Raw genomic sequence first — 18,201 nt, forward strand, 5'->3', positions numbered from 1 at the left:
CTGCAGGTTTCACAATATAAGATGTATTTCATGCATATTCAATTTGTGAAGTTGTCACTTTCAAACAAGAAATTAACTGTTAACTGTTTTTTTCAATTCTTTAGGATTATAAAAAAAAGTCTGCCTTCTTGTCTGCAAAGAATGTTTGATAATATACTACCATACACGTATTACAGCAGAGTGAATCTATTCAGAAAATGACCATACATGGGAATTAATTATCTACTTATCATTTGTTGACTTAATTGTACAACCAGAGAACACAGAATGCTGAAGGTATTGCAGTGCAAGAGTACAAAAAACAAATATCTTAAGCACTGGAAGGACACACCTCTGCCTCATGACAACTCTAATCTGTAAATCTGTGCAAATTGAGCAGAACAGAGAGCTCTAAATAAAGAATTGCAACAGTAAATGTGTGTGTATTTTCTGCTTGGTGTGTGTGTGTGTGTGTGTGTGTGTGTGTGTGTGTGTGCGCGTGTGTGTCTGACATATTTTTGTAGAGGTGAGAGCTGGGATCTGGAGGAAAGGTTGTGCTTGTCTTTCATGGTCCACGGCGGATAGAAGGAAAAAAGAAGTACAGTGAGAAAGAGGAAGAGAAAAAGATGGAAAGTGAGAGGGAGGTATGTTTGTGGTTGGTAACCCGCTCAAGAGAGGAAATACCAGCGCGCACGCACACACACACACACACAGGTGCAAAAACATCGAGAGCGGAGACACGTCCGAGAGAATAAAGAGCTGCTTTGTGTGAGCTGCAGGTTCAGTATTTATATGTGTGTGAGTGTGTGTGTCCTCCTGTGAAGGTTGCTGAGGAAGCAGGGTGAGGATGCAGTCAGGGGAAGGAGGAGGGAGAGCGGGACAGAAATGAAGGGCCTTGAGTGTTCTTCATTCACCTAAGGCTCCATCATTATAATTAGGGGGAATAATTTTAGTAGCCGGGAGGAAACCCTGATTTTTTTTTTTCTCCCTTCTGGGTTTCCTCAACGAGGAACTCAGCTGGTGGAACCCACACTGGCCCTCTGTGATGGGCAGACATAACACAACCACACATGCAAAAATACACACACAGAAGGAGAGAGGGAGTTGTTAATGTTTATTACAAGCTCATGTCGTCAGTATACTAATAGGAGATTAATAGGAGAATTTTTTCTTTACTAATTCCTCATTAGTTGAAATAAATACCACACCAGTGAATCAGTGTATTACCATCATTACATGACAACACACTAAGCAGACATTCCTGTGCAGCTATGGACAAATGACTAATGTAGAGACCTCTGGAAGAAAATAATATTCATAATGTGTGTGTGTGTGTGTGTGTGTGTGTGTGTGTGTGTGTGTGTGTGTGTGTGTGTGTGTGTGTGTGTGTGTGTGTGTGTGTGTGTGTGTGTGTGTGTGTTCATATTACGTCTGAAGGCCAGGGTCCTTCAGAGAGCGATCAGAAAAGAGTCATGTGTATTTCCGGGAGAATGAGAAATAAAAATGTAGAATTTCAACCAAGAAGTTCTGGGAAGTTTGGAAATTCTATTTGAGACAGTGGGCCAGTGTGTGTGTGTGTGTGTGTGTGTGTGTGTGTGTGTGTGTGTGTGTGTGTGTGTGTGTGTGTGTGTGTGTGTGTGTAGAGCGGGGGAGTGACGCACCGGAGGCAAGATAAATAGAATAACGGGAGACACTACACGGCAACATGTCAAACACACATAAACAGCATTTCATGGATCAGTGAAAAAAAAAAAAAAACTGACACCAATACACACTCTCCGAGGCTTATACATCTGATGTTGCTTGTGTTCTATTGTTAGAGTGTCTGACCCTGGCTTCACATAGTTTGAAGACATATCTTGTGAATTTTTCTCAGCCAGTAACATGTAATATTTATCAGGGAAACGTCATGCGTTGGAATTCTTACAGTGAACTTTGTCCCAGTGGATTTAGTTGGCACATTATGAACAGCTGATAATTAAAGCACAGACAAGCCAACCTGTCCAACTTTTCACAGCTTGCACATGTAAGCCCGACAATTACCAGAGTCTGTCTTGAATACTTTCTGTCACATCTGTATGTTATGCAACGTCCCGGTGTGTACATGCTGTTCTCGACAATGTACCGCACATATGCACGAGTTGCACAAGCGGCAAGTGTTGCAAAACTAGTTTCCCCGAGCACGTATGCACAGGTTGATCAGTAAACACTCACACACACACATATGTATGTACACACACCTGTTGCTGTTGCAGGTGCAGTAAGTCAACAGGGCTGATCTCTCCATTGGCGTCTCCGTTAGACCCGCCCTCTCTACCTCCCCCTCCATCCGATTGGCTGCTGAGGCTGCTGACTCCGTTCTGGTTGGACGGCGTTGTTCGAATGGTCTCAGATGCTGATTCCACCATCATCACTGGCACCTGGGGAGGGAGCAGGAGATGGGTTTAGGGAGCAGGCTGAGGTTGTGTGTGTGTGTGTGTGTGTGTGTGTGTGTGTGTGTGTGTGTGTGTGTGTGTGTGTGTGTGTGTGTGTGTGTGTGTGTGTGTGTGTGTGTGTGTGTGGCAGAGACAAAACACACACAGTAAACAAAAGTGACCTGGGCATTTAGAGCAGAAAGCCTGCTCCCATCTGAGTGAACAAACAAGGCAGGAAAGTAAACACACGCAGAGATACAGAAGTGAATTGTGTGGGTTTATGTGCATGTGTGTGTGTGTGCGCGCATGTACTTTGTCGAAAAAGGCCTTTCGGTCATGAACCGCCCACACATAAACATGCCCAAGTGGCCACAAAGCAACACCTGAAGCAGACACTTTTTTTTGTATCTGTATGAAGATGTGTGTCTGGGAGCGTACGCATGGATCAGGATCAGACGTACAGCAAATCTAAACTGACAAGACTGTTAATACTCGGCTATATAGTTAAATAACACAGACATTTCACCAATAATCAGAGGTGGCATGTGTGCGCTGTGTGAGAGCCCTGAGCAGGTTGCTCTTTGAGAGAGATCCGTTTGATGCACCTTCATAGGGCCCCTCTAATTAGAGCGTGTTCCCTCCACAAAACCCCCGACAAAACGAGCCGTTCCTGGATGTGTTGTTGTTTTTTTTTGAGAAACAACGCCTCGCAAACACACACGGGCGCATTTGCCATCGTTAGGAGCCCGAGCGTGGGAGAGAGGGAGAGAGAGAGAGAGAGAGAGAGAGAGAGAGAGAGAGAGAGAGAAGACGCAGAGACACACACACATCGGAGCGTGCAGAACACACACACAAGGCAAAACTAATACAAAACAAAACAAACCTTCAGACAAGCACGCAGGGCTGTGAACTCCTAATGACAGTCTCAATCCCGTCTTTCTGCCTCATCCAGTTTTAGAAATTAACACACACAAGCGCCTCGTTTTTAAGGGGAAACTTTTGATGCTTTCATTTCGGCAACCCAGAGTGGGTACACAAAACACACCATCGAGGCATCGCGCCCGCCGTCTGTGTGCGGTTGTGTGTGTGTGTATGTGTGTTCAGAAGCGTACAACACATGCCTTCTGGGGAAACAATAAAAGGCATTTCATGAGAGAATCTAACTTTTTTTTTCCTCCGAGGCACAAGCAGGTGAACCTCTGTGTGTGTGTGTGTGTGTGTGTGTGTGTGTGTGTGTGTGTGTGTGTGTGTGTGTGTGTGTGTGTGTGTGGGGGTAATTTTTTTTCCCTCTGACAGCAGGTGAGGGTGTGAGAGAGCGCTGGTGGCTCTGTTAATGGAATGCTGCCAGATGCTCACTGAGGGACGGGGGGACCTGAACATGTTTAAGTGTGTGCAGGTGGATGGGCTGCTGGTGGGTGTGCTAGTTAGAGTCTGTTCACCCAAAGGCCTAAAACAAAAATCAGCTGTGTGGAGCTGAGCACATACTTTGGTTTTATGTGCCTGAGTTTGGAGATAGCGGCAACAAAATTTTCACTTTTTGGCTTAACATAGTATAGATGAATAGGATTTTGTTTGTGCTGTGAATACAACTTCCTACACATTGAATCGACGTGCACATCAACTGCTCATCATATCTTATTAATCATCATGTGAAAATAAACAGAGTGATGCCAGCAGAAAAGCATAACGGTCTATACGTCTTGGTATCAGTCGTTAAAGTTGAAAATGTCTAGGGCAGCATTTGATCTGAAACAAAAAGCCAATCTTTAACAGTTTAAGTTTAAGGGAAACTAATCGTTTACAAGGTCAAGGTGCTTACGCATAGATCTCCACATTTCACTCTCACAAGCAGGCAGCCATGTTTGAAGCCCATCTGCAGTACTTCCTGTCTCTCTCCTGGCACCCGTCCTCTATGGAAGTGTAGATTGAGAGGCAGAGCGTTATTGTGACATTTAAAGCTATAGTCACTTAATCTCCCACCCTCCATTCTCCCTTCCTTCCATCCCCTGTCCAGACCCCTCGTTGGGTCAAACTGCTCCATGAGGTAATATTATGAAGCCAGGCAAAGTGGAGCCCCGTACAGAGTGATCAACAGATCGGTCCCCACACTCCATTGACTTTGCACCGCAGTAGAAACTCCTCAAATCATTACACGTCCCACTAAGCATGAATCACCGGTCTACTATCCGGTCGACACTATACTGCGCTGTGCTGTAATGTACTGTACACCCATCTGCTTCTTACTCTTCCTCATTGACCTTATTAGCATTGAGGGGAGGAGGAGAGATAAAGACAGACGGAGAGATGGAGCTCGCAGGTGGACAAGGACCTAATGGGAAAGTGCGGAGTGTGTAGAAAAAATGTGCGCGCATGCCCTCTCTATCACACACACAGGAGGTGCAGTATGCTCGTCTAAAGGGTGTGTACTCTGTCATATCCTGTAATGGGTGTATATAAGCTGGTGTAATGGAGGTCGGGAAAAAGGCAGGGGCATAAATCTACCCTGAAGTCTCTGATTAGGGCTCTCATACACGCACACACACACTGTTTTAAGTTTAAGTGTTTCTGGCAGCGAAGAGGAGCAGCCCGTGCAGAGGCCTGCCTCAACCCGCCGCTATACTTCTTTCTGTGAGTCTCCTCGATCGCTCTGCAAGCTCAGACCCTCCTCAAGCTGAACCCCTGACCTGAGAGCGTGTTGGGAGAGACATTCCCACTACCCCAAGGGGACGAGGAGTGAGGGTGGGAGGGAGGGAGCAGCGCAGATCAGAGAGATAAAGAATGCGTTTGGAGGAGAGGGAAATAAAAGGCCTGCTTTGCTTTTTAATTGGGATGGAGGAGAGAGAAGGGGAAATGGGACTCAACATGTTTCTGATGACTCTAGTGTGTGTGTGTGTGTGTGTGTGTGTGTGTGTGTGTGTGTGTGTGTGTGTGTGTGTGTTTGTCTAAGAGGCTGACACCTACCTTTGTACTGTAATGGATTAGCTCACAGCAAGCGTTGGCTGCATGTGTTTATGTGTGTGTCGGGTGTGATTGATGAGCACAGAGAAGCCGGGGATGAGTCTTGTTTCGACACGTATGCTTGTTCAGATGTTCCCCGAAAAGTTTAGCACTAATAACAATCAAAAACTCTCCCTGCCCTTGTTCCTGCCACACTCTTTTTTTCTGGGTGTGTGGAGTTCAAACGAACCGAGCCAAATGCCCAGTGAGCTGGCTCGCAACTGCTGACTGTCAGGCTTTGTTGGGGGGGGATTGGCTCTGTCAGATTCCTCCTGGTCACAGCTCGTCAGGGCTGTAAAGCTGGACCGCGTTCCCCTTTCCTGCGAATGTGTGTGTGTGAGTGAGTGTGTGTGTGTGTGTGTGTGTGTGTGTGTGTGTGTGTGTGTGTGTGTGTGTGTGTGTGTGTGTTTGTGAGCAAGGGAGTTGTGTACACTGTGTATTTATGTGTGCATCTGTGTTTACAGCAGCTTAGTGAGATAATAAGTCTTTATCATGTTATGCCTCATGTGGGAATATTTGCAGCGGTCCCAGAACGCCTGTTCTGTTTCCTCTGCCTTGCATCAGCTTGCAGGAACGCTGCTTATTAGGCAAAGAACTGAGGGAATAGGGGGGAGGGGATGGGGAGTAGGGGGGGAGAGAGCGAAGGAGGGGCAAGGGGAAAAAAATGTCTGTACCAGTATCTACACTCCATCATCTATCTACTTTCATCTGACTCTTGAATTATCCGTCTTTCTCCTACTCTCTGCATGCTTGTCTTTCTCCCTCTGGTTATGCTTGGTAACTAGTGGCAGGTTCAACCCTGGAAAACATTAAAGTTTGCACCCTGAAATAGAATCCAACATTGGTTTTGTTTTCTGTCATCTTTGATAGTTCAATCAATATTTGTGAGCCAGGGAAACATTCTTCCCGGAGATAGATATCTGAGGACTTGGGAGTTGTAACCTGTTTTGTAATCAGGAAACAGAATTTGTAGAAGCGTCTGTTGACAATGAGAGCCAGTGTGGATTCATAAAATATTTGGTTTTGGTTTTGGGCTTTATGTCATTATAATTGACTGTCACGAGCTTGAAGACACACTTGAAAAAAATTATCCCAGGTCGATGTCACTGTGTCAACAAACTGTTCTATTTTCTGACAGTGTTAGCAGCTTAAAAAATTGTCCCTTAAACGCATCACGAGATGTTTTTATTTCTTATGAAGGCTGAACATTGATGATCACAACTTCGTCAAAACCTGCACAACAAACTCAAACAGCCTGCAAGCTGTCAAAGACTCCTCCACTACATAAACCGTGGCACCAGCCCTGAGGGAATCTTCTTTAACCCCAAACACCAGAACAAACCCAACTATCAGGTCTGGGCTCTAATGTCTTCATTAATCACTCCTTAGCTGTGTGAAAGATGCAACCACAAACAACAACATTTCAGATACAGCCAGGCATTTAATGCCATTGTGAGTTGAAGTAAAAAAACAGGTTCTACTTAAAACTCTCCAGTTATGATACTACAGTAGATACAAGGTGTTCTTGTTGTTTCAAGGTGGAGTTTCACACTTTCTATACATCCCGCAACAAAAGCAACCTACTTTTTATTTGATCTGCAAGCAGGATTTTCTATATTTAATAAGGTTTCTGACAGGGGCACTTTGAGGAATGTTTATTCAAAATGACAGAACTACCCCATAAGTAATAAAATGTATAGCCGACAGTTACCGGTAATCATTTCTTAAGCTAGCATTGCATCTGCATAACTGTACTTCAGGTCCAGCAAATGTTAGATCTTTCTCAATCCAATTTTTAACCCTTGTTTTTTGGCTGCATGAAGAAAAAATGAAGTTTAGGGTGTTTCTGTCATGAACATATTAAAAAGTGTTAAAGATCACAAATGTACTCAATGATTGCTGACAACTACATCTCCACCCTTTGTTTCTACAGTATATGGTTGACTTATTTCCTTGTTCCTGCTGTCTCCTGAAGAATGACAAGAGGGAGAAGGAGAGGAAGAGGGATAGGAGGGATATCTGCGTGGCATTTCTAAGCTGACGTGTAGCCCTTTTAGCTTCAATAAAAGAGAATGAGGTCACAGGAAAGCTAAGAAGAAATACCACACACATATTCCTTCCACAAGCTAACACACACTTCAAAAACAAACTGCTCAAATTCTTTTTCCACCACTTCCCTGTCCAAGTTTGGTTGTTTCCTCAGCAGCTGGCTATCGCTACATGCTAGCCATTTTTTTGCAGCAGGATGCCACAGGCATGATGCCACAAGCAGCCAGGTATAGTCTTCCACACAATGCTAGAGCTAGCAGCTAAAACTGCACTGCTCCAGGCTACTCTGGCTGGGAGCCAGCGCTAACAGGTTGGCTAACAGCGAAAGGGCTAATGCTAGATGTCTGCGGCTGCCCTGGCCCTGCTCCAGTGCAAACAGGTGAACTCCATTATCCCACAGACAGATAGTCAGTCAGATGTGGGCCAATATCTACTACAGGCTGGCTGGCTGGCTTCAAAGAGCATCATGAACCCGAGAGAAAAGCTAGCAGCGCTGGCCTGTAGTATGACCTGCAGCGTGCTGTGCAGCTGGCTAATGTAGAAGCCAGTGCTGTTGTTGGGGAGTGGAGGAGAGAAGAAAAGGGCTCAGAGTGCAGATGATAAGACAAGCCTCAGCTATATAAACATGAGGAATTCTTCTAAACATCTGCAGGAGTGTCTGCCATATGACGATCAGTCTGTCTGGGCATTTAACTGAGTGTAGTGTGCGGACGAAGGCTCTGCACGTGTGTGTATCGACTGTACAGTTTGTAACCCGCCATATATGTTCTTCCCCCCATCCTCTCTGTCCATGTGTGCGCGCGTCCATGTGTGAATTGTGTGTCTGCTCGCCCGCCTGTGAAGACAAAGTCCCTGTTTACAGAGCCCATAAAGATTAGCCTCCCTTGGTCAGGTGGGTTCTGGAGCCATAGGTAAACACACAGCACATTCCGCACCGATGAGATCGCCTTGTATGTGTGTATGACCGGGGCAAACATACACTCCTGCCTTCACCTCGACCCTTCCTTTTAGAGTGCAGTAAGTGATTTACCAGCTTCCAGACCTGCTGTCTGTTAAAAAATACTGGAAACAGACACAAAGACAAACACACACACATGCATACACACACACACAAATATTTGTAGAAGGAGCGGACTTCATGCACACCTCATTTATCTGAGCCTAAAATCACGGGTTGTGCATTCCTAAAGAGGTAAGGCTTGAGCGCATGTGCATGTGCGCGTACCACTGTGCCAGTTGGAAATCATCCTGTGATCATGAGGATGAAAACTCCCCGCCCTTCCTCCTTCATCTCCCCCCCACCCCTCTGTCCTGAGAGGTAATGGAGGCCGAGGTCAGGTTATGACAGTCCACACAGCTAATACTCGGATTGTATTTAACATGGTGAAACAGAGGTGAAGAGGGGAGGTGCTGGAATGGAGGGCAAGAGGGGAGAGGAGCCTGGAAAAAAAAAGGCGACATGCCTTTATTTGGATCTGAAACCAGCTAGAGCGCCGCGGAGCAATTAGCAGCTCTGTCCTATGAGAGCTCTTTATTAGAATGACCTTCAGTGTTAGGGGGGGAGGGAAGGAGGAGGGAGAGACAGTGAGGTAGAGAGAGAGGGAATGAGGAAGGAAGAAGAAGATAGAATTTGAGAGGGACACATGAAAAGATGTCAGTTGGGAAATGGACAAGTGACACAAAGGTGAAACAGATGAGTCTTTAGTACATCGAGATTTAATTTTTGTATTTGTGCAACAGATGTGTCAACTAGACGGTGTGTGGTGAATTTGATCTGTTTGACCCTCAGGCCATCCCATACCAAAACCAGGATGACATGGGTGCCAAGAATTCTAAAACGCGCACAAGCAAACACAATTTTAAGTCTTCTCAGGTCTGACCTGTGAAGAATACATGAATGTTCACATCTATTAACCTTATCAAATGTGTGCTGCCATTTATTTCATATTAAGAGGACCCATTTCTTTCTGAATGAAAAGTCTCACATCCCTGACATTGACATTTTCCACCTTTACCAAATAAATAATCTACTTCTTAACTTTATTTACAGGGCAAAATGTATATTTGACTGCAAAAAACGACAGCATTTTGGAATAAAAATTAAGCAGGTGTATATTTTCTGAACAGGTCAATTAGTTGTTTTTGCCATTAGGTGGAAAATAATGTCAAGTACAATGAAAATGTGCATTACAAGGAACATAAAGAGAGTAGATTTATTATTACCTGTGAATGAGCATCGGCGAATTACAATAGTGAAGAGTTGCTATGGATTTAGAAAAAAAAAACTAAATATAAATAAATAAATATCAAAGTGGACATGATATAATTTCATACATCAGCTTTCAAGTTGGGCACTTTGCATTTCCTAGTTAATTAATAGATTGGATCAGAGCGAGTTTAATCAAATATAATTGAATATGTCCACAGTAAAAAAAAGAAAAAAGAAAAAAACAGGCCAGACTTTAAAGGAGACATGTGGAGAAAATGATAGCATGTCCACTTTTCAAATTAATTGAATTTTAGTACTTTTGAACTTGGTCCAAGCTGTTACAGAGGTAATTAATTCACATCGTTTCCAAAAGTGCTAAAACAAGATGATATTATCCCTGAACATTCAGTATAGACGCACACACAATTTTTTCTTTTCTTTTAAAAAGCTAAATAAAAAACCCACACTGTTGCACACCAGTGACAGTCTCTAATGTATTCCATCTAATTGTTAGTTTTCACTTCTTCCTGCTCTTTTCTACGTACTTTTGTCTTACAGGCCAGAAAACTAAAATATTAATAATTTCTAAGGCGGTTCTCATTGTATTAAAAAATGTCTCTTTCATAATTTATCAGAGAAAGAAAAATCTTTGTTATAGTGACAAGCATGCTAATTAATAGAAGGAGAAGGAACATTGAGAGAAGTCATACTAATTTGGAGCGTGCTAATATTAATAGAATAATTTATGGCACAGTATAAATAAATTAATAGAGTATTTCATTTGAAAAAGGGATGCCTTCATTTCAATTTAGGAGAAAATGAGCAAAAAAAAAAAGCTTGCCTCTTGGACAAGGACATTAATAACAGTGCGTTATCACCAGAAGAGAAAAGGAAGAGACAAACTAAACATGCACTGTTCACTTTTAAAATTCATCAATATTTCAGTCTGATAATGAAATTTGAATGAGCAACACTTGTATTTCCTGCCTTGTTATTTTCATTTGCTGTTTAAGGACTTTTTGACAAGTACATTTGTGCAGAATATGCAAGAGGCAGAACATTTAGTTTTTTCCCTCCCTGTTTAAGCTAAATGAGATGCTTCTTATTCTTCCCTTTGACTTCATGTAAACTAACAGCTGTGTGTAAGGTAGTGGGCGAGAGGGGCAGGGGAAAAAAGAGAGAGAGAGAGCGATAGAGAGAGAAAGAGAGAGACTAACAAAGACGGAGAGTGAGACAGAAAGAGAAGTGGACTGGGTCATTACCATCCTTATTACTCCTCATTAAAATACACCCATCACAAAGACATGCAGCTGTGTGTGTGTATGTGTGTGTGTGTGTGTGCATGAGCGTGTGGGTGCGCGCACATGCATGTGACCGAGCGAGCGCGTTCCTGACATGCACATGTGTGTCCTTATGCAAAAGTGACAAAAAAAGAACAATATAATTGGAGAAATGTACGCAGTAATAATAGGTATTCAGAAAATGATAATTCATATTAAACAGGGTGCACAAAGTCAGCCTCATTTGCATGTTTTAGATTATATGCATTTCAAAAGTAATTTCCGCAGGGCATATGAATGACATTAATTCCCGGGCGGGTTCTGCTATAGACCTCAAACTATCAAACACTCAAACATTTAACAGATGAAAAAAAAGAGGGAGCTGGTGCCTTGGCAAGGGGAGATTTCAAGGTTAAAGTATTTGAATGTGAATTTTTAAACTTCTGTCTTGGATTGTTTAAAGTTGCTCCACAGCTAGACTAAGAGTTCCCTTCATTTGGAAATTCAGTGAAGCACAGATTCTTTTTTTCTTACTCACACGTTTCTTGTGCACACGTTTGTGTGTGTGTGCGTGTGTACGTGTGTGCATGTGTGTGTGTGTGTGTGTGTGTGTGTGTGTGTCTCTCTCTCTCTGGGTTCCTGTACCAGTCCGAGAAAGACACCTCTCCTCCTAATCCAGCACCATTTCCTCAGCAATAAGCCTGAATCGGTCTGACTCACTTTTATGTGAGTCATGTGCTCGTGTCACTCTAGAACCAGACGAGATCCAACAAAGAGAAACCAAAAGACAGAGCTGCAAAAAGCCCACAGTAATTGACCCCAACTGATGGAGTGTGGGGGGGGGAAGAAAAAGTGATGAAAAGGGCGAGAAAAGGCAGCTGGTTGGGGAGGGAGAGAATATGGGGGGGGGGGGACAGAGGGTTCCCTCTCCTCGTGAGGAAGACCCAGGCGGAGGAAACAGGCGGGATGAATGTGTGGAAAAACTCTGGATGCCACAGACAACATTCTTCTCTTATTAGGGAATCTGGTCTGCAGCCACATTATATAGCCTGACTCATTACTGCGTTTATGTGTGTGTCTATCAGAGACACACACACACAGACACACACACACACACACACACACACACACACACACACACACAGCATCAATATGTTCTCCACCTGTTATTCTCACTAAGATCTCAGCGCGAGGAGGGAGGAACAGCGCAGAGGGGGAAGGAGAGCGCACAGCACGTCTGTGTCTTGTTTGTGGTTTGTCTTCATCTGTAAACAGAGCTGCTGCTGCTGCGACGATGTTAACATGTCATTATCTCATTAAGAATTGATGGCTTCTGCGCAGAGGGGTTCGAGCGGTTTTTGTTTGTTAGCGTTCGCCGACTGTTGTTGTTCAAACACAACAAACTGCAAAAACACACAGACCCCCCCCCCACACACACACACACACACACACACACACACACACACAAACACACACACACACACACACAAACACACACACACACAGCAGCTAACACATCGACACTTACTCGCACACTTATTTGAAGAGATGTAAGAAAATACACTGATGGACAAAAAGTGGCTCTTCTCCCACCTCATCCCAGCCTCTGTCTCCTGTCACTATGTCCCCCCCCCCCCCTCTGTATTGTTCTGATTGTTAAGCACTCTCACTGTGAAGCATGTAAGCAAACTTCAGAGAGTGAAAAGAAGGTACCAAGGAGGGTTAGAGGACATGAGGGGCAATACAAGTGCGCTAATTGGGACCTGGGAAACATGTTTGTTTTTTCTCTTACTCCTTTTTTTTCTCCCCCTCTTTTTTTTCCCACCGGCCAGTCACAGCCGATCTGTTCATCTGCAAAGGACGAGCTGGGAAAGCAAAGAGGATTAGGTTTTTCTAAGACAAATCGTTGCACGCACATGCATGTATAGATGTGTTTCAAGAATAATACACTCACACATGGACAGCATTAGCATGCCATAAGGCAGCTGTGGGGTCCGTGTGTGTTATTGAACAAGATCTGTCCGTCTTAACCAAGTGACCATCATGGGTGCGGGGGGCTCTCTGTCGGTCCACTCTGCCTTATTGATACGCTGCTGCTCGGCATTCAGCGGCTAAAAAGATCTCCCATGGCTGTAGCCTGCCACTGGATCAATGTTATGAGCAATGCAGATACACCACTGCTAAACAGACTGGCCCCTGCCTCGAAAAGCCCACCACCGTACCGGCTCCCCCAGGCTCGGATCGTTCGCCTAATGGAGGTCACCACTGGGGCCCCCACAAGGCCTCCTTATACCACCAAACAGGCCCCTGAGGATTCAACCTCCTTCTCTCCTCTGACATCACTCTATCCCTCCATCTAGCTCTTCCACTTTAATTAGGATGCAGACTTGTCCTTGTGTGCGTTTGTTGCTAATATGAAGAGTGTTGTGTTTTTCAAATGCAGACTGTAAGAAGTCCAGCTGGACTGTTTCAGGTGGGAGAATAAGAGAGTGCAAAAAATCCCCCTCCCTCTTCCTCCCCCTCAACTTTGTTGCTGGGATCCCTCACCACATGACTCCCGACGAGTCATTCTCCTCGGCCCTGCATTTGTCTACTTTAATAACAGTTGAAAATAGCAAGAGATGAAAAAAAAGGGGGGGGGGGGGGGGCAATGGAAAAGAACCTGCATATTTGTCATTTCCGATTGTTTACCTTTTTCACGGCAAATTGATTTTTACATCTCCTGTTACTGGAAGCTCTCTGGGCTCGGCTGCCAGGCCTGTCTGGTTCTGGCCTCAGCTGCCAAGCCCCCCTCTCTGAACGGGCTTTATGACCTGGCTCAGGGGAGGACTTTAAGGCTTTCAACTCACAAGTCATTTCAATGATACAATACTGCTTTTGTCCTAACCACCTTTGTTGTTTTCTTTCTCTTTCTCTCTCTCTCTCTCTCTCTCTACTGCCTCTCACTCTCTCTCTCTTCCTTACTTCTCTTTTCATCTCTCACTCTCCTAATCCTCTCGGCGAGTGTGAGCCACCTTTTTTTTCTTGTCCAAACCTGCTTGTTTGCAGTAAAGGTGGACTTGTTGCATCATGACAATAAAACAGAAAGAAGGTGCTTGTAGGAAACACACACACACACACACACACACACACACACACACACACACACACACACACACACACACACACACACTGAAATCGTCCAGCTGACATTTAAGGCCTTCTGTGGGGCGAGCCTGCTTGAAGCAGGATAGAGTTTCTCTGTGGTGGCAGGGCGGTGCGCTGTGGTTCCGATCTTCCTAGGTTCTGGTGAACTGAGGTTTTGCCTGCAGGGACCTCCAGTGAGCCCGGCAGCAGGTCTGAGCTAAACCGAGGCCAGAGCCAGGAATAGTCGTCAGGCCCTAATGGTGTGTTTGTAAGGGCGAACCCAAACAAACAACCTGTAGTTTGAACTGAAGGAGCGAGTGAAGCTCGGGCCAGATGCTGGTCAAGAGGAGAAAGACACACAAACACACAGCGTGTATGTATACAGAGGAGCGCGGCTGAAATAGACTTGTGGCAAAAAGAAGTGTACCACTAGTTTACCTCCAAGACTAAAGTCAGGGCTTTGGCGCACATGTCTGGACTTCTGCCTTGCACGCAGTCTCCACATGCGTGTGTGTGTGTGTGTGTGTGTGTGTGTGTGTGTGTGTGTGTGAATGTGAACGTGTGTGTCTGAGGATATCTCTCCATATTCAAACTAATGAGAGAAAACGGGCAGAAAAACCTCTGCCTTAATTACTCCCTGAGGACTGAAGTTTCAGCACGGCCATGGTGCATAAACAAATACATGCTCACACAGACACACACACACACACACACACACACACACACACACACACAGTCACAGCAAAAGGCTGACATTTAGATTTGCTCACCTGTTGAACATGTGTGTGTATTTGAGACTATGTGAAACTGAATGTGTGAATAATTCCAGAAATAATCACATATCATGACAGAGAGGAAAGGACACGTGCTAATTGGAGCTCTGCCTAACAGGTATGTGTGAGTTTATGTATTAAAGGGCATTTAGTAAACAACATAAACACCCTCCACAACTTTGCCTACACACAGTGGGTGAACTCAGTCTGATCTCTTGAAAGGAGAAATCGAAATGGAGCTTTTATGTAAAAGTGTCACACCTGTGTGTGTGTGTTTGTGTGACTGTGTATGTGTATGTTTGTGTGTGTTTTCAGAGCAAGAGAGGAGGACAAACAGAGAGATAATGTGGCGCACATGAGGTCAATGTTATTATGAGTTCACTGTCTTTGTCACACGGCTTCAGTTCTGACTTTTCTGGATTTAATAAAGCTTTTAATTCATCCAATGTTAGCCTGCAGCAGAATTCAACAACTACAATAGTCACACACACACACACACACACACACACACACACACACACACACACACACACACACACACACACGCACACACACACGCACACACACATATAAATACACTAGTTATTTCAAATCCCACTAACCCTCAACCAAAAAGATCTATGACAAAATCAGGCAATCATTTTTTTCCCCGTATGAGTGAATAGTTAGTTGGGGAAAAGGAGTCTTTGTGGCGAACACACACGCACACATACACTCCCTGCCCAGTGTTTGTGGTGGCGGAGCACAGCTGGTAACATCTGGATGTATTTAAGAAGTGTTTACATTTCCAAAATGCTGAAAAACTATACAGAAAGAAAGAGACAGAGACAGGATTCTGAAAAACACTGCAGGTGCCAGAAGAGTAATAAAGCGAGGAGCGAGTTCCCAAAGAGAAGATTGTTTCAACTCTATCACACACACACGAATGCACCCACACAAACACACACACACACGCTCATAACCATTGGCCAACTGTAGTTATTGCCATAATCCTCATCCAACAATAACTGACATCTGGTGCACTAATTGGCAGACTAAAGCTTCTCTGTCTGAGTTTTGTCCCTTCAAGCTTTCCGTATTGAAGCTGCAAGAATGAAAAGCAGAGATTGCACATCAACTTCACTACACGCTCAGCCGCTGACAACCACTCTTACGCGCACAACGCCCTCACACACACACAAACAGATGCGGGACTGCACACACACACAAAGACACACACACAGTCACAAAACAGCTGCATTTTCAATTAACTTCTTCCTGAATGATGAAAACACAAAAAACTGTTGGACTTCATTCAGCCTAATCAAAGCTGACATCGAGTACATCTGTGTGACATGACGTCAACAATGACACAAACACACACACACACACACACAAACGGCATACACAAACACATTCACAGTCAAGAGGATGTAATTTAAGTGATTGGGTGTAATTTACTGGTGTAAGTTGAAACCAGACAGGGCAACTAAAGTGATCCCTGCTAGATCAAAAACAAAGCATGCACTCTATGGATTGGGGGAATAAATACACACACACACACACACACACACACACACACACACACACACACACACACACACACACACACACACACACACACACACACACACACACAACCACGCAAGCAAGCACAGGGATAAACTCAAACTAAGAACGTATTAGTTAGTTGTGTGCTTTCGTATGGAGGTTCAGATATTTTGTCTGAGGTGTTTAAAATGGGGATCTGCTTAAATTTACATGTAATGAGTTTTTAAATAATATCCCACGCAAATTTTCCTTGGGATCACTCTAATCCTCTCAGGTATGCCACTTTCCCATGGTCCCACCTAACCTCAACACACACACGCGCATGCGCACACGCACACGCACACGCACACACACACACACACGCACACACACACACACACACACACAGGGGAGATTATTAAAGCAACCTCGTGGCACATGGAGGTTCCTGATGGATTTAACATCAGGAATGATTGTTAACTTTTAGGACTAAAAAGGACTTGGAGTGACTCCTGAGAAAAAAAAACGAGCTCTTAGCCAGACACATGGATCACATGACGTCGAGGCCACAGCGGCAACAGCAGCAGCAGCAGCAAGGACCCCTGGGGAAACGGCTCTGTACCATCTCTCAGATCACACGGACTCAGGGGCCAAGCAGTGATGCCTCTGTGCTGCTTTATCATATTTATGTATGAATACATACCATTCACACGAGCAGAAGCTTGAAGTGGTTTCTGACGTGAATATGTGCATCAGAGTCAAGTGGAGGGAAAAAAAAAAGATAATCAGCGTGAAATAAATTAAACCTATTAAGAGGAACATATGCTCAAGGTGACAGAAGAAATTAATTTGGCTTAACTATTGAGACCCATACCTCCACCCCACTATAGGATTTCTACCAAACTAATTATCACGCTCCACTTTCAGAAATAAAAAGGAAAGTACTTAATAGGTTAGGATTCACCCCTGCATTCATATGTCCATTTAACATCCCTGCTTTCATGCCCACACACTCGTCTCTTAATGCAATTTCACATCAGTGATTTAAAATAGAGGGAAGGAATTATATTTCAAGTGGTGTCAGGATTAGAATATACAAGCAGTGATATTAAAATACTGTAAGGTCTTATTGTGTGTGTGCTGAGGCTTTCTGAGTGGCTGGAGCGGAGGTAAAGATGTTAAATAATGTTTTTGTCACACTTTAAGACGACGGAGGAATTACAATGAAACCACAGATCTGCGATTAGTCTCCACTCACTGTATATTAATTTGGTTTCCTCTCTGCTTAATGCTGGTGAGGACTTTAATTTTTAAACAGAGCGCAGATATGAAAAGACCCCCAAGTGTGTGCTCCGACGCCAGCAAGCCGAGTCTGTTTATCTAGTCAGCCATTCCTTCCAATTATAACAACATCCAAATGCAAACTATTGTTTCATATCAAACATTCTTTAAAATTAAAATCACTTCTTCTTTTTCTTTTTTTTTCTTCTTTTTTATCCCCCTGCTTGCGCATCCACTGAATTAGCATTTTAGCGCCCCGGGCTATGGAGAAAGTGCGGAGTCAAAATGCAGGTTAGGCCCGTTTTTCTTCATTATTAGTGCAACAAAAGTTAAGCATAAAATACATGAAGAAAAAAGACTGAGCAAGCCCTGAAGATAAGTTTGATCAGAATTCTGTTTTTCCATTACTTATTTTTCAAAAGAATTTCAATGCAATGAGCATTAATCATGTATTTTTAAAGGATCTTTCTGTTTACTACAGCTCTTTTTTTTCTCATTTAATATGCACCCTCGTGTCCTTTTTTTCATATTTGCGAACAGCTCACACAACAGCATGCCGACATGAGCCACGCATGGCCTATTCC

General features: G+C 44.0%; 1 protein-coding gene across 4 annotated transcripts in view; it reads right to left on the reverse strand.

Moving 5' to 3' along the window:
- foxp4 (forkhead box P4) overlaps nucleotides 1-18,201 on the reverse strand; it is a 93,904-nt gene that overhangs the window by 58,049 nt on the left and 17,654 nt on the right. For 3 of the 4 annotated variants that reach the window (XM_065954550.1, XM_065954549.1, XM_065954548.1), the window contains exons 2-3: nucleotides 4,213-4,303; nucleotides 2,220-2,399 (exon numbers count right to left, since the gene is read on the reverse strand). In XM_065954550.1, the coding sequence (XP_065810622.1) occupies nucleotides 2,220-2,399; nucleotides 4,213-4,266 (234 nt within the window). In that variant the 5' untranslated portion in view covers nucleotides 4,267-4,303. The remainder of the gene's footprint in view (nucleotides 1-2,219; nucleotides 2,400-4,212; nucleotides 4,304-18,201) is intronic. The other variant, XM_065954551.1, reaches the window with a different exon arrangement.

This window comes from Labrus bergylta, chromosome 5, assembly GCF_963930695.1.
Source record: "Labrus bergylta chromosome 5, fLabBer1.1, whole genome shotgun sequence".
NCBI classification, from domain to species: domain Eukaryota; kingdom Metazoa; phylum Chordata; class Actinopteri; order Labriformes; family Labridae; genus Labrus; species Labrus bergylta.